General features: G+C 39.6%; 1 protein-coding gene across 1 annotated transcript in view; it reads left to right on the top strand.

The window, feature by feature from the left end:
- Positions 1–4,738: 4,738 nt before the first annotated feature.
- Positions 4,739–23,507, top strand: part of slc12a5b (solute carrier family 12 member 5b) — a gene marked incomplete at both ends in the record, with an annotated part of 80,423 nt that continues 61,654 nt past the window's right edge. Inside the window, one exon of the mRNA XM_081348755.1 lies at positions 4,739–4,793. Coding sequence (XP_081204881.1) covers positions 4,739–4,793 — 55 coding nt within the window. The remainder of the gene's footprint in view (positions 4,794–23,507) is intronic.

Here is a 23,507-nt window from a genome sequence, read left to right as displayed (position 1 = left end):
TTTGCAACCTGTTACGATTTTTCTATTCTCTATTACGTTTTTTGAACTATTACGTCACAGTATTTGCAGCGGAACTGCCAATTAAGGACATCGACTCTCAACGACGGCCCAACACTTGGAGCAATCCGCCATTTTGATTTCTCGCTGCGATTTTGTAGTCCAAGCTCAAGGATGCAGAAGTTATGAGAGTGTAAGTTAAAATGTTCGGTTGTTGGATGTAGTAACCCACACGCTTCATTACACCGTCTCCCAGCATCAGCACCTCTTCGAAGTGCCTGGTTGAGTTTTATTTTCCACGGAAATGTACCCACATCTGTGGGTGAAGTCATTTTTGTGTGCGCGAACGCGAAGCACTTCAAGGATAACTACTTCAGCAACAACAGGGTTTTTCCTGCATTGAACTTGTTTTAGTGCCCGCCAAAGCGATTTTTTGTCCCGCCAAAGTCTTATTTGATCGGTGAGTAATGTAGATGAACTGCCGCGCTTGTGACAGGGCACATGTTAAACTGAAAGAACGAGCAGAGAGAGAGAGAGAGAGAGCGCGCGCGTAAACAAGACTTCACCGTCTCCAAACTAGGCGCTGTCTTGCTCTCTCTCCCTCGCACATATTAATCAAAATAAATCGACACGGTGGTAAAAGGTCGGAAGACCAAAGTTTCATGTGGAGCATTCGGAGATATTTTTTTCTTGAATTACCGTGTGAATTGTGCGTTCCGGGCATTAAGCTGACATAAAACAACACTTTAATAAAACGAAAAAACTATCCGTTGATGAAATGTTTTCTGTGTTGACACAAATCTTGGATGTCCAAAAGTTTCTGTGCCGCTAGATAATCATATCTCTGCTATCAAACTACAAAAATGGTAGATTGGGGTGGAGTTGAACCGAGTGTCGCCTCTGCAACCCGGTAGAGGGTGCGGGGTATGAAGTGTCTCATTTCATTTGCATTTAAAAAGACCGCACCAAAACGGGTTGCTCTCAGACGCACATCAGAAAAGGTGTAGAAAAGGGGCCTGTGGAGCTATAATAATGAGGAATTCAGACCCAAGCGTTGCAGTTCCACTTTATATAGACCACAAATGTATGATTTATATGTAAAAAGGAACGATTTTAAAGCATGATATGTCTCCTTTAAGGGAGAACGTCGAGGTGTTTGATTCATGTGTCAAATTTCTATGCCCCTATGTGATTTAATATCAAACCCAGTTTTCTAGAAAAGAAAACAGGCAACTTGGTTCACACAGTTAAATTTATTAACATTAGTTAATTCATTAGGTATCCTGAATGAACAATAAACAATTTTAAATAAACAAATGTTATAATGTATTAGTATATGTGGAACTGAACATAAGCTTTACTTATACTTAAATTTAAGTATCTTTTAAAACATTTTAAAAATAATTTAATTATTTTATTTAAGCTAGTGACGTTTTTGTAAAGTTTTACCAGAAAATAAAACCCTAAACCAGTTTTTACATAATTTATTGATATAGTATTGTTCATAGCTGTCACGGTGCAGGCAAGGGAAGTAGAGCAGAGGATCTAAATTGCATCAGTTTGAGTTTATTTCATAACACAATGAACAACATCCGGAAGGCAAAGATCCACATAACAGCTTCACACATGGAAAGACAATACAGGACAAAGAAAAGAACCAACAGAACCTAACAGAAAGTCGAACAGTGAAGGGAGGGCGGAGGTTTTGGTGGTGGACAGGGACCTGAAGGAGCCGGCAAAGAGGAGACCAAAGAGGAAATGATGGAAGGAGGAGCCAGGGAGTGACCTAGAGCAGTGTCCAAATGAAGGCCCATTGCGGGAGGAAGGAGCCAGGGTTGAGCCTTGGCGATGAGTCCAGGTGGAACCAAGGGGACTTCGGATAGAGGTGGAGCCATGAGAGGTGGAGACCCAGGCAGAGCCGAGGAGACAAAGACAGAAGGTGACACCAATAGACTGGAGGACCACAGCGGAACTGCACGCAGACGGGGGCTTTGCAGACCGTGGTGGAGCCAGAGGGAATGAGGAGCCCAGTGGAACGACGAGGTGTATCCAGAGGCCTGGTAGTCTGTGGCACAACCAGGGTGATGACTGACCAAGGCAGAGCCGGAGGGATGAGGGATCCCGGCAGAGCCTGAGAGATGATGAACCATGGTGAAGCCGAGGGAGTGTGGAACCAAGGTGGAGTCCAGGGCTTGGAGGCCTGAGGTGGATCCTCACACCAGTGTGGAGCTGGAGAATGGAAGCCCAAGGCAGATCCAAATAGTTGGATGGGGCCACCAAAGGGCTAAAGGGAGCCAGTGGAACCAAGGAACTGGATGGAATCTGCAGAGGAGGAGGGAATGGGAGGCTGGGCAGGACCAGCGGTGACAAAGACTTGGGGGTGGGCGGGACCAGCAGCGACAAAGACTTGGGGGTGAGCGGGACCAGCAGCGGAGACAGGGCATGAACACTAGGATCAGGGAATCCAGGAGTTTACATGGTTAGAAATTAATTTTAAGGGCTTGGAGGATGAATGGAACTCTGCTCCACGATGTCCAACTCCACCAGCACTCCCTCAGGGATGAACATACTGGCTCACACACCTGGTCAGACTTGGCTTTCTTTGGGTCTGCGGTGGGCTGCGGAGCCAGGCATAGACATTAGCTCTGGGTCTGTGACGGGCGTTCTCGGGCGAGGGCTATGGGAGGGCTACTGCTAGATCCATGCGTGGTCCTGTATTCTGTCACGGTGCAGGTAAGGGAAGAGTAGCAGAGGATCTAAATTGCAGCAGTTTCAAAGACGAAGGTAAAATAAGGCAATCAAGAAGGCAACCAATCCGTAACCAAACCAACTAGCAATGGGAACAAATGGAACAGGAACTAAACACAGGAAGGAATCATGTGGGAACCAAAAGAAAAACAACATAAGAGTCCAGACATAGAACATAACCGTTACAATAGTTGAGTCATGCTCATTCCTATACTGTACAATAACATAATTTATACAACTGAAAATTTTTAAATATGATTAGTGCATGTGGAAATTACTATAAACCTCAACATGTTTTAAATAATTTATTATAAATATAAATATTTTAAATTATATGTAAAAAAAAATATATATATACAGTATATATACATATATATAAATATTTAAATGTAACTATTTCATATCAGCACTACTCAATGTTTAGAAACCTTTTTGTAAATTGTTACCAGACTTATACTTAGACTTGTACTTCCAGGCTGTCACAATCACGTTTGTTTGGACTCTTTGTGTTTCATCATCATCTACCTTAATCGTTCACTCATCAATCACTACCATTATTACCTGTTTCACGAGTTCACACTTACAAATAAGTCAGATAGAATAAATGCGTATTTGGCGTGCTGTCCGAGGAGAGGGCTCCGGGCTCGGTATTCGGCCCGAACCCAGAGTACTCCCCCCGTATTCCTGGCTGTGAAAGAACAAGCCAAGAGTGAGGAGCCGGGGTGGTGGAGGGATGCTGAAAACTGTCAAGGAAGTTAGATGAGTTGAAAGAGTGAATATATATATATATATATGCTTCCTCTCATGCTGATAGGGTAGACATGGTAATTGTTTGATGAGTTGATTGATTTGGTTCTGTTTCAGTTCAGTTGTCATCTCTTGTATGGTTGTGTTGCTTTGCTGTTCTCCGTATATGGATTTACCTGTGGATTTATTAAAAGCCTACTATCTTCATCTTTGTGTTCATGTACATTTACACAGCACAGCCTGTGACACAGGCTTCATACTTGTTAGTGTTAGTTTGCAGCTGGTGTAGCTGGTTACCAAATGTATGTATTTATTTATTTATTTATTTATTTTCTAGCTTATTTGCTTGCTACAGAACACCATCTAAAATAAATCATATGCTAGCAGCAAGCTGTGTTACAGCAAGGAAGGGCAACAATAGAAATATCTGTAGTTTTCAGACTTGCAAACTGGACTTGCAAATTAGCAAGACTATCAACTGTGTAGTGACACCTTTACAACCACTCAAAACATCCTAGCAACCACACATCAACATGTTTAAAACTACTCTGCACATTAGCAATGACTTAGCAACCAGCCATTACACCACAGACAAACACTACTTACATTTTCCTTAAAAAAATTATAAATGGTAAAAATGTAGATTTATTACAGATATTTTGGGTAGTGAATTCCCAAGGGGTAAAACACACCTGAGATTTAAAGCTAGTAGACCACATGCAACCTTTTTTAATTTCACTTACAGTATATCTGATATGAACATAGTTTGACATGGTGATGTCATAGAAATTGAAAAAGAAAGCATGGTAAAGGTAAACAAAGGCATATCCTGATCACTGCATTGTGATAATGGTGAGGCACAGGCAGCCTGTGGATGTATAGCGGAGGGAAAAGCAAAGAGAGACGACATGCAGTGTGTGTGAGAGTGTTTGAGAGAAAAAAATTTGCTCTTAAGCATTCCATCATTTACGTCCCTGCAGCTCTGTCCCCCTTAACCCCTCCTCCTAGAGAGAGAGAGAGAGAGAGAGAGAGAGAGAGAGAGAGAGAGAGAGAGGTAATACGCAAGGCAGCAAACGGCAAGAGAGGACTCCAGTCTGCTGAAGCACAGCACTGCTTGCTTTCTTGAGAGGAGAGAGGCAGAGAACCACTAGCCTTCTCCTCCATCCGTGTGTGTGTGTGTGAGAGAGGCTGGTGGACACAGCAGCAGTGTTAGCATTAGCAGGGGATCTGTGCTCGATCTTCCAAAATGCTCAACAACCTCACTGAATGCGAAGAGGGCGATGGGGGACCCAACAGTCAGGGTGAGTGGTCTGATCCTGCAATTGGAAGCGTGTGTGCGTCTGTGTGCAGATGATGAGCAAATGTGCCTTTTTACCGGTCACTGGTTATGGTACCAGTTCAAGCTGTAGTATTTGTGTGTGTGTGTGTAATATAGACCAATCATGCACCAATGACAGCTGCTTGTGAGTGTGTGTAGGAGAAACAAGATGTCAGTATAGGAGTGTAAATATTTTTGTACTATCATAATCAATGTTGCTTGTGTGTGTGTGTGTGTGTGTGTGTGTGTGTGTGTGTGTGTGTGTGTGTGTGTGTGTGTGTGTGTGTGTGTGTGTGTGTGTGTGTGTGTGTGTGTAAAGAAAAAGAAGAGAGGAAAGCTTTAAAGGAACGATATGGTTGGGAATTCTTGTGTGTGTGTGTGTGTGTGTGTGTGTGTGTGTGTGTGTGTGTGTGTGTGTGTGTGTGTGTGTGTGTGTGTGTGTGTGTGTGTGTGTGTGTGTGTGCATGCGTGTGTGTGTGTGTGTGTGTCTGTTAGTGTGTATGCAGCTTTGGCAAAGGCTCGTGCTGCAAGGTTGCTGTGAGGAGAATGATAATGCTTTCTGTGTCTGTCTGAGGTAGTACAGAGTGTTTGTGCAGTGTGTGTGTGTGTGTGTGTGTGTGTGTGTGTGTATGGTCTAGTGTTGTCACCTCCTTGCACTCTTAAAAAAAAGTCTGTCGAAATAGGCCTAATCTACTGTGTTAATATGAAGATTTTTTTTTTTTTTAACGGGTGTCTATTTTGAATGTTACATTGCATTTTAACAAATGGTCCTGGCAGAAATTTACCAGAACCTTTTTTCCATTTCTACCTCAATTCCGTTCCAGGTTTTTTTTTATTTATTTTTTGCAGTGTCTGTCTTTTTTGTCTGTTGCTTAATCTCATTTCATTTCAACAGGCAGTGAATTTGGATCCTTGTGTCTTAGATCCTCGAGAATAATTGAAATGATTGTAGCGCCTTAACAAAAGCAGACCTTTGGTGCATTTCATGTCGTTAACCTCTTCAAAAGTGAAAGAGGGTCTGAGATGCAAGGTTTCTCAGTTTCTAAAAGAGCTTCGTACCTACAGGTAGAGCTGCAGCCTGTGAGAGAGAAATTAAATTAGCTTGTACCTGACCTCCTCTCGCATGCGTTCTTATCAACCCCCTGCAGTACAGCAGAAGCTGCACTCATTATGAGTGACGAAACATTTTGTGCATGTGTTATGCACTCAAATGTTACAAATTTCATCTTTTGAGGCAATTAAGTGAACAGCTCCCTTATTAAATGCACCGTAGTACAAGTGTCATGATCAGATTGCAGTGGTTCTAGCAGAGACGCTGTCCGTGGTGCTGAGATTGATTCTGATTGAGCTGCTAGTATAAGTGGAGCTCTCCGTGGTTCTGAAACAGTCTGTGATTGCATGCATTGTGAATGCACACTCATTCTGGGCCCTCTGTCGATGACGGACTGATCTGTTTTGTGTAGACATGAGTGGAACTGGCTGCAGACTGCTGCATTATAGCTTTTGCTTCTTTTCAAAGGGTCTCTCTCTCTCTCTCTCTCTCTCTCTCTCTCTCTCTCTCTCTCTCTCTCTCTCTCTCTCTCTCTCTCTCTCTCTCTCTCTCTCTCTCTCTCTCTCTCTCTCTCTCTCTCTCTCTCTCTCTCTCTCTCTCTCTCTCTCTCTCTCTATCTCTCTCTTTCTCTCTGCCTCGCTTCCTTCAAAGTTCAATGCTGCCCTGAATTTTCTCTCTCTCTTCCTCCCATCAGGGGGTAGGGACAGTACTGCAGTGGTGCTAATGCCTATTTGGTCATAAAATTCATGCTTGGTAGCTCACCAGCTAAAACAGTCCCAAAACAGTCTTGTTCTATCATTCTCATTTTGGGGGAATACAAAGCAGAGACAACTCTCTTATATTTACCCCCCCCCCCCCCCCCCAAAATGCAATATTTTCAAATGATTAAATTAAAATCGTTACATTTAAATAAATTAATATAAAATATAAAAATAAAAGTACATTCACACACATGTCTGGTTTACTATCTTTGTGAGGACATTCCATAGGCGTAATGGTTTTTATACTGCACAAACTGTATATTCTATCCCCTTACACTGCCCCTATCCCTAAACCTACCCATCACAGGAAACATTCTGCATTTTTACATTTAAAAAAAAAACACTGCTTAGTATGTTTTTAAAGCCATTTGACCCCCAAAATGTCCTCATTTTTTTTGAGTGTCCTCATATACAGGTGTGTTATCATAAAAATGTCCTCAGTTGTCATGAAAACAAGAGCACACACACACACACACACACACACACACACACACACACACACACACACACATTAGAACAATGTTTCCCAATTTTGTCTTAAGTACCCCCACATCCATGAGGCCCAAGTACCACTTCATTGACACAATGTTGTTTAAAATGGAATTCACTATATCAGCATGCTTAAGAAATAAATAAATATGAATTATTCAACCTTTTTACAGCCTAAATGTTTTATTTGAATGTTATAAGTTCCATAAAACAAAATCACAGTATTTCCAAGAGTATGCAAAAATAGTATGTGTTATACTGTTTACACATGCTTTGCATGCAATTTCTCAATCATGTTACTTATAATTATCTTGTCTAATTATCTTATCTGATTCCAATCAGTCAAACCGTTTTGTACCCAGAAAAGTTTTTATTTATTTATTTTGGATCATATCTTTAAACCACTTAAAATATTGGAGAATATATTTTTCTTTGAAAAGCTATACATCAGAAAGCAACAACAATCGACTTTGAAGTCATTTTTGCAATTATATAGACATAGAAAATGGTTGGCTGTAAATATGTTATTTTCTCTATACTATCATTATTCGACAGCATCTCAAATCTTAAAATTCAAAGACTTGTCAGCTGAACTTTCAGTGGAGAGAATGTAATTTTTTGTGTAATGATGTGTCAGTTAACACCCATGCTGACTTATCTTGCAGAATAATGTGCATTATAATGACAGTGCAGTTACATCACTCATAGAGTAGCCTGACACACCAGACCCTAGGTGTTTTCACTCAGTGGATAATGCGGTTTGAGATTTCTGATTGCATTATGACACCGCTGATCTTTGGCATTTGTTAGCAAGGAAGAAGGCTGGACTAGATTAGTTGAGAAATTGGATTCAAGGCAGAAGGAAATTGATTGTCTTCAGTGGCACTACATGAAGACCCAAACACCTCACAGCTCCAAACTATGATTATGAACAGCGTTAAAGATTGTGGTCCAAGAGGTGTTATTCCACAAAAAATATCACTGTTATTAATTAAAGATGGGTGGCTTAATTTTATATACTGCATGTTGGTTATCATGGGCAATGTAAAAAGTAGAGCACAGAAAGATGGAAACAATATGCAAAAAAAGAGTGTACAGTGATGGCTGCTTGTCCTTGTGGTGAAGTCTCAGGTCAAGTGAACATCAGGCCAGATGGCTCAGACCTGTTTTAACAGCTGCAGACACATGAAGGCATTAAAACATAACAGGACTACCCTAAATTAGTAACATCTAGAGGACTAGCTGTCCTCAAAAACCAGCCACACACTAACAGAACAAGAGGGAACTATTTGTTCTTAAAGAGGACCTATTCTGCTTTTTCAACATTTTCAACTTGTGTAATGTTACTGTTTAAAGAATGAAAAATGGAGTTATTCTCTATATCAGTAAGCACTGTTTCTGACCTCCCTAAAATGCCTCGATTGCAGTCTTGAGTTTTCTTCCGGGAATGTACTTGCACAAAATCCCCCATTTAAAGAATTCCAACACAAGACATACGCTGGAAAAGAAGGGGAAAGACCTGGGAAAGTTGTGTTAGTAGTGTGCTGAAACTCGCATTTATGGTAGGGGGCGTGACATTTCCGAAACATGCTTAAAGTGGTTGACCAATCAGAGCACATTGTGCTTTTCAAAAGGAAGGGATTCATAGAGAAAAACTAACCTTGGTGTAACCTACAGTATGCATTCAGGTTGATTCAGTCATGTAGAATGTATTTTGACTTGAATTAAACCAATTTAAAGGCATTTTTAGGTTACCTTACAAAACACTTCTGTGCAGGCATACACAGCCATCACAATAATAATACCATGACGCACTCTTTCTTTGAAAAAAAAGGAGCTGCCAGAAGCTGTAAGTTATGTCAAAACATACAGTACTCATAAAGTCGTAATACTCCTCTTTTACATAAACCATATTATAAAGTGCACCATTCAATGTTACCTCATAAAGTACATTCAGGATTGTCAACAGGCATGTCAAATCTCAGATATATTTATGACTGTCCTTCGTAAGACACAGAGGCTAATAAATATTTTTACACTTTACTGCTGGTTAATCATAACTGCAGCATTGCCTGGATAAAGATACAGTAGAACGCACGGTTAGAGGATCTGTTTGATGTAATGTTTTAATCAATACGTCATGTGTCAACAACAGCAACACCTCTCAGCCAATCAACTCACAGCATTTTAAACGTGTAGTGTGAGTATGCCTGATACACAAGCTGCCACAATCATGACAAGAAACAAAAAGACAAGCAACTAAAATGTATTTCTTGTCAGCTCATTGCTTGGACAGGATCCATGCAGAGACTGTGTCGGATGATTGTTAACAAAAATATCTGGCTTAGCTCTGAGCTATGGCGTTCATGGACAAGTAGACTGTTGTGATTATTGGTTGCAGTTTATCTTTTAAGAACATCAGATTATGTATATGTCATTTGAAAGTTTCAGTTGTATTTATAGTGACTGCTGTCTATTATAGCAGCTTATTGTAATGTTTATGCATTTTTCAGCTATAATGAATTACTTTCAGAGCGATTTTATCCAGGTAATGAATGATTAAAACAATGAAAGCCAATCAGAATCCATCCTTCTATCATGAACTTGAGCATTTAAAGCAACAGACAAGCATGCTTTGAATAAAAAGAATAGGCCTTTAACGATAATATTACACTGTGCCAGTGTGCTGTTATTATTATAGTTGTGATGTGGGCTCTGCTGTTTTTTATATTTAGAACTAATATATAGAATATTTAGGTTACACTTTATTTTAAGGTGTCATTGTTACAGTGTAATTATATTTAAATTTAATATACTAAATTTAATGTCATTTAAATACTGAGTAATATTAAGCAACATGTACTTACAATAGGGTTAGGGTAGGGTTAGGGTTTGGTTGAGGGTTAATTTCATGTAATTATGCATAATTTACCGTTATTACTATGGTACGTACATATGTTACATGTAACAAGGTCACTGTAAAATAAAGTGTCACCGATCTTTATATTATCGTTATAGTTATCGCTCTAGGTCTGAAAAAATGAATTGGGAACACCATTTAAGTTCAAATTATATTTAAAGAAGTAAGCAGGATGCAGAACCGTAATTCAAATTTAATTCAGTTGAAATTGAATTCAATATTGGTTTAGGGTTAGTTCCATGTAATTAAGCACCATTTATAGTAATTACTATAGTAACTACATGAAACATGTAACAAAAACACTGTAAAATAAAGTGTTACCCAACATAACTATTTTCACTATTTCAAGATTACAACTAAACATGTGATGTAGTGAGTCCGGTTACACTTTATTTTAAGGTGTCATTGTTACAGTGCAATTATATATTTAAGTACTGAGTAATATTAAGTAACTACATGTACTTACTGTAGGGTTATGGTAGGATTAGGATTTGCTTGAGGGTTAGTTGCATGTATTTATGCATCATTTATTGTTATTACTATGGCAAGTACATGTATGTAACAAGGACACTGTAAAATGAAGTGTTACTGTGAGTCCATACAGTATATAATTTGTGTTATAATACTTCACATAGGCAGCATAGGTAGTCAGCTAGTAATCCGTTGCAAAAATAATTCCTGGGGTAGGTGTGCATTTCATGTGTTTTAGGGTCAGGGGGATGTAGTTCTTATGTAATTGTGGCAGTGTAGTGAGTATTATGTCACTGCAAAAGACCATGCATTATATAAGAATATTTCCCTAATGCCACATAAAGGATTTTCATATGCCCTCCTGTAATCCTGCTGATGTGTTTGCCCTTGATGGATGGTTTTGTTAAGTTGTCATGGCCAGCTGTCTCTGGCAGGTGCCTGGGAAGCCATTTTATGGTGAGAGCAGAGGGGAGGGCAGAGGTTGTTAGGTGAGACATAAGAAAAGAGCAAGAATAACAGTCTGAAGAGAGATGAGAAACTATAGAGACTTCATGCGATGCACAAGTTGTCAGAAGGATAATCACATGTTGGTTAAATAGTGTTTACACTGTTTGGTTATAAAGAGGGGCACCAGCAGTGGTAGTTACAGTATATCGAATTATAGTTTATTATATTATAGTATCAAATTATAGTTTATAGTTAAATTATAGTCATTTTTGTTCAGTATGCAAAGGGAGCTGGGCTCAAATTATGATTTTGAATATACTGTATACAAAAGTCACCATGAAATCTGCTCACAATCACATTATTTCCTACATGACACACACTGATTGGCCTCTGCTGATTGTGCAGCCAATGAGATTGCTTGCTCAACATTGAAATAGTCAGGTTCAGTTAGGGGTGGGCAATATACCGGTACCCACAATAAACCAATAGAAATGTGTCAACCGGTAGATTTTGGATTATCATCTCTATCATGGTTATGACATTGCCAAGCTGTGCTGTCACAAAAGCTTATCATTTGAATACATTTTTAAGCCTTGCGGTTTAAAAACAAGTCATTTTAAACCGTTTAAGTGCAAGAAGCTGTGGAAGGGAACTAATTTTGGTATATGTACACTGTTTAAGAGATTGTTTCTGAGCACACCTGAAGCTCATGCACATGAAGCAGCTACTCAAGTTTTTTTGCACCTTATTGCGTTTGAACGGTCAAATAAGCACTTGTGTGTCAAAATAGCCGTCTTTGCGAGTATCCTCATAAACACAGGCGGTTGTGTCTTAAGTGAGTCTAAGTAGTTGAGAAAGAAAACACGTGTATTAGTATATTGGATCCGTGCATTCGGCCTTGAAAGTGACAGCAGCCTAATATACCTTATGCAGTCTTTGCCATTAATGTTAATCAAACAACAAAAGAAAGAAAGTCTCTATCTGCTCTTGACTGAATCACCTTTGTAACTTTAATTAGAATAAATGTTCATTTAATTTACACAGTGAAGACTATGCATTGTTTTTTTTTTTTGTACATTTGATTACTTTATACAGTTTATGTAGTGTTTCTTATCTCTTTTGCTTGAATTTTTACAGGTAGGTCAATTTAATTTGTCATTGTTCTATAATAGTTTTTTGTCCTATTGCTTAAAATTAGTTTAATTGCTCTTATTTTATCACTGACTGCTAACTTGTCTTCAGTAAGCTTGACATTTTTTATTGTGATATTGAAATTGGTATCAACAATTTTGATTTCATACAAACCTTATTTTAACCAAAAATAACAATATTGTGATACGTATCGTTTGTGTGAAATAAATGTACTCATATAGTGATATAAAAATTTTAAGTTGGTCCTGTAGTTCCTCAGAAACCCTCCACCAGCTCCACCTGACCTGTCTAGATCTGCTACAGGTATTTTTGTATGCCAATTCAGGTAGCAGCAGCATATTTCAATTTCTGAAGAGTCACACCTATTTCTAAATATGTTTGTCATTCCCAAACACTGACTGTGTGAAGTTGTGAACATATCATAGAGAGTTGGCAGCACATACTCTCCCTATTTGACTTGCTGGTTACGCATGAACACTCACTACAGTGATGCCCAATAGTTTGTGACACTGACATGCACATCTCTGCATTGTGTGACTGCAGGTTGTAGAATGTTTTTAAGCTCATGAAGACAAGCAAACATACACAACTATACCCTCAGTCTCTTTGTTTGTGTCCACTGAATTGAGAAGAATGAAGTCTGTCTGAGACTTCTGACGGTTGGAGGAAATGTCTCGGCTCCAGTGAGGTTTGCGTGTTTGCTCTGTTTATTGTCACCTTCCTGCGGTGAGTTAAGAATTGATTAAGTTTCAGTCTGAAGTGCCAAATCAGAGAACGCAGTGGCATTGAAAAAATAATGAAATTAGTCTTGCATAACCGCAATGAATATTAAAGAGAGAGAGAGGTGCACATTGTGGGGCACATTGTGTTGCTCATAAAGGTGATGATGGTTCTTTGAATTCTTAGTTCTGTTCTGTCTTTTCTGTTTTCTGGTTACTCAGATGGATAGGTCTGCAGTCCTGGTCCTTGAATCTGACTGAGCAGCGTTCCAAGAGTGCTGATGTAACAGCCCAACAGCACTGGGACTTTTGTATCATCTGTTTGTCTGTTTTTGCTCATTCCAGACAGACTTTCAGTTTGTGCATTAGTGATGCAGATTTTTCTGTGAACCCTGCAATGGACCCTGTCATCCATTAAAGGGTTAGTTCACCCAAAAATGAAAATGATGTCATTAATGACTCACCCTCATGTCGTTCCAAGCCCGCAAGACCTCCGTTCATCTTCGGAACACAGTTTAAGATATTTTAGATTTAGTCCGAGAGCTTTCTGTTCCTCCATTGAAAGTCAATGGTCGGCATTCTGTCCGTGTCCAGAAAGGCAATACAGACATCATCAAAGTAGTCCATGTGACATCAGTGGCTCGATCTTAAGTTTATCAAGCGACGAGAACACTTTTTGTGCGCAAAAAGTAAACAAAAATAACGACTTTATTCCACTATTCATTTCCTTCTCTCTGGAGTTCACGTAGTGTTTTTGCGTAGCGCGTCTGTGTTGTACGTCACACGCATCACACATGACCAGCGTTGGCCAATAGTGAGCCTACATGTGACGTACAACACAGATGCGCTGCGCAAAAACACTACGTGATATAGCTCGAGGCCCAGAGAGAAGGAAATGAATAGTGGAATAAAGTCGTTATTTTTGTTTACTTTTTGCGCACAAAAAGTATTTTCGTCGCTTGATAAACTTAAGATTGAGCCACTGATGTCACATGGACTACTTTGATGATGTCTGTATTGCTTTTCTGGACATGGACAGTATGCCGTCCATTGACTTTCAATGGAGGAACAGAAAGCTCTCGGACTAAATCTAAAATATATTAAACTGTGTTCCGAAGATGAACGGAGGTCTTACGGGCTTGGAACGACATGAGGGTGAGTCATTAATGACATAATTTTCATTTTTGGGTGAACTAACCCTTTAAGTGTGTTTCACTGTTTCCTACTTCAGTGACACTTTCTGCAGGTTACATTGTTAGGCCAATAGGTGGCGACAAGCGATTGCCTTTATGAGTCATTATTTCAACCTATTCATTCACAAACGCTGATGCATTCAGAAACTATCCTTCACTCAACTGATTCGTTCAGAAACGCTTATGCGTTCATGAACGAAATGAGTGAGTCATTGAATAACTGTCTAAAGTGATTCATAAAAAATGCTGGTTCATTCAGGAATTAAACAGGTCTTAATGAGTCGTTGAATCATTCATTAAAACTAAAGATCCAGCAGTGGTTTTGTTTAGAGCTCTTTAGGTTTGCAGAACAAAAAAGTAACTAGCAATATTGTGTCTAGAATGTACGTCACTCAATATTAACTTCTTGCCATATTGAACTGTTGTATAAACTATAAATTGTAAATTAAACAAATTTTACATGTCTTGCATTTGTTCGCCGAATCGTTGCAGGCAAAATCCAGTCATTTCAATAGGGATCCTTGTGAATGGGAATTATGTGTAAGTGCGAAAGATTTCAAGTTCAAGTTGGTCAGATGAATCCGCTGCGTTGATCAACAGAAAGCTGCTTGGTTTGACAGAGACTTCTGTGTGCAGTGTTTAATAAATCACTACACCATTGAAAATTGACCTTTTTTCACGCAAAATTTCTCTAGAAATGGTGCAAATGTGATCGCACCTTAGATCAGGACTATATAGCATCTTTTGGGCATTAAAACTTCTGATATTCAGTGTAGTTATACACATCTATGGAAGCGACACATTTGTCCATACACTGCTGAGAACAAGAGTAGAGATGGAAATGAAGAAATTGTACATGCTGTCCCTGTGAGTGCTGGATGAGTCAGTTTCACCCCGAGTGCACAGTGTGCTTTCTCCATTTCTTTTTCTTAATCGCCAATTTTTTTCCTCCCTTTTGCTCTCCTTTCACAGTAGGATGAGGATCTCCTTCTCTCATCTGGAACTGTACTAAATCCCTCAGCTGGTTTTTATGCATGTCTCTCTCATTTCTGTTCTCCATTTGCATTGGTCCACATTGCCCTGTACTCTCTTATCCTCTTTAAATAAGGGAGTTAGCTGAGCAGGTCTTTTGTTGCTGTAGAATTGATGGATTTCCATGTTTCATTCCTTTGTGAAACAATTTTATGAATTTCATAGATTTGGTGTATGAGAAAATGATAGTCTGACACCTTACAGACATCTCAGTGATTTTTTTCTGCATGTACGTGGGTATGTAGGTGCATGCTTATCCATGCAATGGAGTATTGCACATTTTTGCCAATTATTTCTCAATATTGTCTCGTATGGGTGTTTGTATATGGGCATGATGATTTTTATTAAAACGTTTCATTTATTCCCATGTAGCTAACAGTAAAATCGTTGCTGTCATTGTTTTTTTTTTTTTACCTTGACATTTATATTGCTCTAATCAGCATAAATCATGCTAGATTTCACACAATAAAAATGTAATTAGTACTTACTTTTTGCAGTCAGCATTAACATTGCATGGAATTTTGATTTTCAGTCATCTTTAGTGACCTTTTCCACAGCTTTGCGTGTTGCATATAAATGGCTGTATTGATAGAGACAACATGACCTCCAAGGGCAAGATGATTTATGACATGGCACGTGTTCACAGACACAACAGATTTCGAAGCAGAGCTTTGCCTGCGGGGTTCGAGGCAGTCGACATGTTAATCCGCAACATAGTGACATATGATGTCCCATCCCATGTGTGAAAAGAAGCTCTGTATGTGTTTTGTCCAAAAGCATGACCCTCTTTCTACAGGACTGTCTTCACACCATGTGCCCTTGAAGTCTGCCAGTATTGGCTCTTAACACTTTGTCCTACTCTCCCACTCTGTGGGACGAACCTTTAATAGCCGCGCTGCTGACTGGAATTCCGTGAATGGGCGCTGATCTCTGTAAGCTGGCCTTTTAAGTAGCAGTGTGCAGGTCTGTCTTAGACCAGTCTGACCTAAGAACGCTTTAATGTCAGTACAACCATCTCTTAAAAAAGGGTCATTTGTGTAGCATGCAGGGATGAACTGGCTGTAGGGAACACAGGGACTTTTCTTAGTGGGTTGGTTGACTTGTGACCTCTTGATTAAATAAATTATATACAAAGATTTAAAGGGAAAAAAGTTCATCTATAGGCACAAAGCTCTCAGATGTGCGTGTGATGCCTCTTTTTCGTTTTTTCGGCCACCAAGATGATTGAAAATTATTTGTCTCTGTATGTTTGTGTTATGTTTAGTTTTGGGTTTGTTTTATGTTCATGTTTCATGTCTTTTATTTTGAAAGTTTTGTTTCTTGTTTCTTGTCATGTGACTTCCTCACCCTCATGTGATAATGTCTGAATCCGAAATCGCCCCCTAAACCCTTATTCACTGTTCCCTACGTTAATCACTAATACTGCTCACTTGAAGGAGTTAATAAAAAGGAGTGAGCGAATTCGGACAGCCGTTGAGTGTACATCAGTTGTACACTCTATATTGCAGTGCAATGTGGTATCACTACAAGAATGAATGAATATTGAATGAATGAATATTTTATTATTATTGTGTCTTGCGTACTACTGTATGCCCAGCCCTAATGGGCTTGTAAGACACCAATACCACCAACAACAAAAAAAAAAAACTACAAATGGCTGTCCCCTCAAATAACACCCTATTTGAGGGTATAGGGACGCCTATGGGTTTCAGCCTATGTCTTGTGCTTCCCTAGTCTCTTGTGTAATGTTCTGATTGGTTCCCTCGTTATATGTGTAACATTCTCATTGGTTCATTGTTTAATAGTTCACAGGTGTTTCTTGTTAGTCATTAGTCCATGTGTAGTCCATGCTTTGTTCCCTTATTTTGTTCACGTTTTTGAACAAAGCTGCACATGGGTTCTCATGCAGTTCGTCTCATTGGACTTCTCTCAGCCCTATTGCTTAAGTTGACATTTTTAAGGAACATTCTTCAAGTGTTCTGGTTATAACTGTAAAGTTTGGGGTTGCTAAGATTTTTAAAAAGTATTCTATGCTTCCCAAGACTACATTTATTATATCAAAAATACAGTAAAAAAACATTAGCGATTTAGAATAACTATTCCTATTGTAATATATTTTAAAATGTAATTTATTCCTGTGATGGCAAAGCTGAATTTTCAGCGTCATTACTCCAGTCTTCAGTGCCACATGATCCTTCAGAAATCATTATAATATGCAGATTTGGTAACATTTAATATTATTATTAATATTAATATTATTATCAATGCTGAAAACAGTTGTATTGAATGAAACATTCTGCATGGAGTCACCTGTCATACAGCCTCTATATATCAGGTGACTCCATGCAAATTATTTTATGTTTGAAGGAATCACAGTAGTGATGAAAAAGCTGAATGAATCATGTGGATTTTAAGCATGAATACACATTATATCTGGTGCATTACATGCATATCTGATTGTGTGTGTGTGTGTGTGTGTGTGTGTGTGTGTGTGTGTGTGTGTGTGTGTGTGTGTGTGTGTGTGTGTGTGTGTGTGTGGATTCTTGTGGCAGCTGCATGCACCATCAGGCAGTAGTTCTCCACTATGTAGGTCAGACTGCATGTACTGTAGAGAGAAAGATAGAGATCTGTTTGCAGAGCTGAATGGCATCAACACTGTGACTGTTTGCTTATTTATTGAATTGGAACCAAGAGTTAATTTCATTCCAACCGTTTCATGCAGTCATGTGTCTAATTTAACAACAACAACAACAAAAAAAAAAGCTTAGATAAGTTTTGATAATGTGTACGTAGATTGCTTGTATGCGCAATTAAGGATCTTAAGAAAAAAAAAATCCTACTGTAAGACTAAGAGTGACTCTCCTGGGGGTTTATACAGGGAGCTTAAACTTTAGGGAACTCTCTAGATAGATGTGTGTATGTGTGCAGGTGTATGGATGGTAGAGGTCAGAGATGCCTTCCCGAAAGAACCCCTCAACAATAGGCCTATAGAGATAGGTAGGCCAACTCCAGCTCACTGCTGGACTTACATTATACTATGCTGTATATCAATTAATCATCAGAAATGTTAGTTTTACCATAGGCATGAGATTACATATTCACTTTTGCATTTGGAGTTTAACATAATGCAGATTTAATCTGCAATTTTAATGAATGAGGAACTTGTCTATGATTTAATTTTTAATATAAGCTTTTGTATTTCGGAGCTATTCGCTATGGGAAAACTCTTTTTCTTGAGAATACTGAAGCCTTTATTTTAAAACGCAGTGCAGCTGCACAGCGAGCACAGAGCAGAGCTGACTACCGCGCTCATTGGCTGTGCTGCGGGAACTGCACGAACCTATGGCGAAGTGGCTGACACGCGTAAACCAATCATGGTGCTTCGCGTCTCGCGCGTGCCGAAGCCCGCCAGAATGGGTGTGGCCTCTGGCTATAAAAGTGGGCCATTTCTCCATAGGAATCAGATTTAATCTCCTTCAGCAAACTCTTCACTTCTCTGTTTTCTCCTGCTAAGAAGCCTTTGCCGTCAACGAGCCCCAGCAGTGGAACGAGCGACCTGCAGCAAGCAGCTCAGCGGATGCTGCACTCGGCAAAGGCGGCTGCTCTTAATGTGAGAGTATGTCGATCTCCATGCTGCGCTCGCTCTTCCATTTCCCGCCCTCCTCGAACCACGGAGGAAGAAACGGCGGGGCCAGAGGATGCCTGAGCGAATTGAGACGAGCGAACCCACGTCGGCCACGTCCCCGCATGCCTCGCTCTCTCCAACAGAGACCCCTTTACCTGTTCTGTTCACTCAGACGGACCAGCGCCCCTCTCCGCAAGCGGCTGGCCTCGTCTCTTTCGGTGGATCAGAAGAGGAGGAAGATGACAGCCTGTCTTTGGTTGCATCCGAGTGCGAGAATTGGGCGGGCTCGCTTTGGTGGGCTCGGCTGATCATGGCGCGCCCCCTACTCGGCCCGCCTGAGAACATCCACCTCCGCAACGCTCTCCACCGTTGACGGCGCTGAGGAAAAGGGACACGAGAAGCTGCCCCCCCTAGAGGAAGCAGTGACCACACACCTCTGCCCGCCCACTGCTATTGGATGGAGATCTAAGACAGTTCATCCATTGAAACCCTGCAGAGCCACTTCAGCTCTCACTGCCCGAGCTTACACCGCCACTGGCCAAGCTGCATTGGCCCTGCACACCATGGTGGTCCTCCAGGTGTTCCAAGCTATAGTTAAGGGCGAAGTGTTAAGCACGACATTTTAAAATGGGTTCCCATAGCGTATAGCTACGCAATACGAGAGACCGTTCTCGAAAGAGAACGTACTTGGTTACTAACGTAACCTTGATTACCTGAGAGTAAGGGAACGAGTAATGCGTACCCTGCCGTGCTATTAGGCTTGGTACAGGTGCTGTCGCTTCAGTCGATTTAAACCTGATTCCTATGGCGAAATGGCCCGCTTATATAGCCAGAAGCCATGCCCATTCCATAGCTACGCAATACTCGCTCCCTTACTCTCAGGGAACCGAGGTTACGTCAGTACGTTCAACATGGACATAAAAATCACATAATGTATCATAAAAATACCATAAGTTGTTCATATGACTTTTGCACACTTGCATTGCAAATTAAAATGTTTAAGTTACATCTAAATTTGTAATGTAATTGAAGAAGCGTCAGATCCTTTATTTCTTATTGTGACATACATCCGAGCGAAACAGAAGTGAAAAGAAGGATGTAGACTTGGATGGTGGAAGATTTGAATGCAAGCTTTTATATTGTAAGAATAGGGTAGGGTTTATGCAGTCAAAATGATTGGAGAAGATCACTAGAGCAATGTCATTTCAATGGAAGATTGTGACATTTTTTATGAAAAAAATTACAAGGTCAAAAACTTTAAAAATATACCATAAAAACTTGCAAGTTGTATACGTACTGCTCGGGGACGAGGACTGACATAGCCAGAACCAACTAATCTGGAGAAATGTCTAAATGAAGTCAAGATGAAGGTCACATATTGCCACATTCATGCTATTATTAGGTTCTTAGGAGTCCTGTACATTCAGATTAGCCATGTGAAAACAAGACCTGGGATCATAGATAGAGAAGGAAATATGGGAGAAAATATATGCAAAGGCCCAAACACAGACAGTTAACAGTAGACTAAAACTGTTACAGTACATTTGGCTTTTGTGTACTTATGTAACTCCACTCCAGTAAAATTAAATAGAATTAATTGCAGTATACCAGATACATAACAGTGCAAAAGATACATTAATTCATATATGTGGGAGTGTGAGAAAATAAAAGAGTTTTGGAAAGAAATCAGTAATATGATATGGCACTTGGTCTCGGTGAGTTTACCACTATCCTGAGTTTTTAATTTAAAAATGTTTAAAAATTAAATGATTTTAATTTGGCCACCCAGGAATGCCATTTATGTAGTGATTGGTACTCACGTCACTGCTGACGTTGTAATTTTTGGATCACACGTCACTTAAGGTATGATTATGAGTACAGTACATCAGATGACCACTTCCCCCCTTCTTAATTCTGGGCACCAGTCAATTACTTTTTTAGGTGGGGCTGTTCAATCATTTAGAATTAATGTAAACTGTTGCTCAGCTGATTTATCTGAAAGATAAAGAGTTTACTAGCCTCTTACTGTGTTATCATCACAAGGAAGACACAAGTGTAATAAAATACATTTTGTTAACAAAAGATAAACAAGAATAACAAAGACAACTTCTAAATGAATGCTATAACTGTAAATGTATAAATGTAATCTAACGTAAATTAGAAAATCAAACACTGATAAAATATACAACAGTGCCAAGGTCTCTGGAAAGAGGTTTGGTTAAGTGATATTTACATTCCATGTGGTTGAGTGAGCATGAGCAATGGCGGAGACGTTTTCCACTGGCTGTGCTGGGTAACAGTGCAGTGGGGAACGGAGCCGGAATCCATTTCAACAGTCTTGAACAAGAAGCTCTGTTGGATGCTGATCTCCTGGAGCACCAAAAGGGTCCTAAAATCTGATGCACACAGATGAGGCCCTGAAGTGCAGAAGTTACTTAACATTGGGCCGTCGGCGAGCATCTGCCAGACTAGTTTTTGCGGTATGTTCCACACGATTCAGCATGTTGAATTAGCGTAATGGCCGTTGATGAGAGTGGCAACTCTGATTGGATGTTCAGTTTAGCGAATGAGTCAGTGCACGAGAATTAAAGCGAAAGTGATGAAAGAGAGCAAGTCAAGACAGCACTGACAGAAGGTTGATCTAATGTTATCCTACCCGAGCATTCCAAAAAAAGAAATTATTTTCATAACTATGAAAACTATAAATATTCAAAATGGTAAGCAAGCGCTGCTTTGTACACATTTCGTATATCTGTGTATATTCTTGTTTCGGTTTCTCCCTTTGAATGACGAATGTAGACTTGATACCTGCTGATATACAGGCAGGCGCAGAACGTACATGCTAGTTTGCAGTCGGATGTAGTCTGTGCTGTGTGTTCAAGCGCAGCCCACCACCAGAATACCTTTGGCAATATTCTAAAAAAAATGGAGTCCAAAGTCCAAACAAGACGGGAAAAGATTGAACTGTCATGCATTCGTTCATTTGTACATTAACAGCTGAATTTTGTGTAAGATGTTGCACTACAAATAGCTTTCACTGAGAATGCTTGTTTTTCTGAATAAGTATGAAATGGATATCTGTAGTTTACATCGGTTTTAAGGTTTCCAAACATTATGAATAGATTTGGATGGATCATTGTGATCTCTCTTTGTTTCACCCACTGATGCTGTATCTGGGAGGTCCTGAGGAACTTGTATGGCAGTCACAGGCCAAAACCTTAGGAATTAGTCTCTAGATGGGTGAAGGGCAGAAACTGCATGTGGATCAATGAGAAGTTCTGTCCTTCCTGGGCTTGGTACTAGAGGCCTTCTTCTTGCCCTCTAAGAGGTGTCTATCTTTTTCTGATGGTGTTTGTTTTAGTCCACCAAGATCCAATCAAAATGTAGTAAACCTTTGTCCACTTTTATGGACAGAGAGGGACCCGGCCATAATGAGCCCTGGAAAATGCTGTTCACCACGAATGGAATATTTAAGTATTTATAGTCATGTGGATTTTACACTCCGAAGGCTCATTGCTATCTATTGGAAATAAGACAGAAAGGCTTAATATAACTCGATGGTTAAGAGCAACATCTTCATGTATTGCAATGGAAAAGATAGCACATTTTTAAGGGTAAAAAAGTCAAATTTAAGAGAGTCTATCGCTCCTGTTTATTTATTGAACTTGGGGATATTGACAGTAAAATAAAGGAGGATCAAAATGCCTGATTTGGGTATATTTTAATATGCACTATGCTAACCCTACTTTACTGCACATATGTATTGTTAATATTGATTGTGTTGTATTGCTAACTTGCACTCCCATAGTACATTGTATGAACTCAATGTTGGTTTGTGTTATTACACTAAATGTCATATCGACTCTTTTGTTTTGCTTCTGTTTTTGTGCATTAAGTATGTTGTTATAGACAAGTGACGTACATCGGGTGCGTCTCAATCAGCTCCCTTGCTCCCGAGCTCGTGTACACGAATCCGGCGCTGGTAAGGACCCTGGCTCACGACACAAATTGGGACAGCGATCACTCAATTTCCGGCGACATGAATACGCACAATGTCAACGACATTGTAGAACGTCACGGCTGGTATTAATCAACAACAGGCAGGACCTATATCTTTTTGATATTATTTTGTATTCTGTTTAAATACATTGTTCTGTTACATATCCATACAACATTTCAGACGAATATTAATTAGAAATGTTACCTAGACGTGTTCACTAACTGTCTAGCGAGATGTGTTTATGCTGACATATAAAAAAAAAGGTTTGTCTTTTTAAATCTTCTATCACATGTCATTATATTTATTGAGTTGGTTTGTTTTTTTATTTTAAATTTCCGGTAAGGAAGCAAAGTTAGCATCGATGCTCCCATAGTTTTTGCAGTACTGTTTGATTTAACTCTATCAGGTGCATTGTGGGATTTCTTTTAGGGAGCAAAAATTCCAGTGCACTGGAAGGATTTTGCGATTGAGACAGGCCTTAAAATGGCCGACTCACTTATCAGTGACCTGACTACTGAACTTGGGAGCTGATTGAGACGGCACCCATCGTTAGTTGTGAAAGTGTTCATGAAAACTTAATAAATACAGCTTTGAGAAAAAATTGATAGATATGTCTGTTAAATTGTTCACAAAATGGTTAATAACGTGAACATTCTAAAAATATTTAGAAAAATTACAACAGATGAAATTCTGTGAAATGCTAAGCTGCTGATAATGTTCTCAGCTATAGGCAGCTAACCATTGTGACTGGATCATTGAGTCAGTGAGCTGAACCCAACTCAGAATCAGAGAGATTCATCAATAAGTCATTCAGTTCGGTTTTACGAACTGTATCAA

Source organism: Scardinius erythrophthalmus (genome assembly GCF_964197995.2).
Source record: "Scardinius erythrophthalmus genome assembly, chromosome: 20".
NCBI lineage: Eukaryota > Metazoa > Chordata > Actinopteri > Cypriniformes > Leuciscidae > Scardinius > Scardinius erythrophthalmus.
The sequence above is the reverse complement of the archived record's forward strand: the minus strand, read 5'-3'. Positions and strand labels throughout refer to the sequence as shown.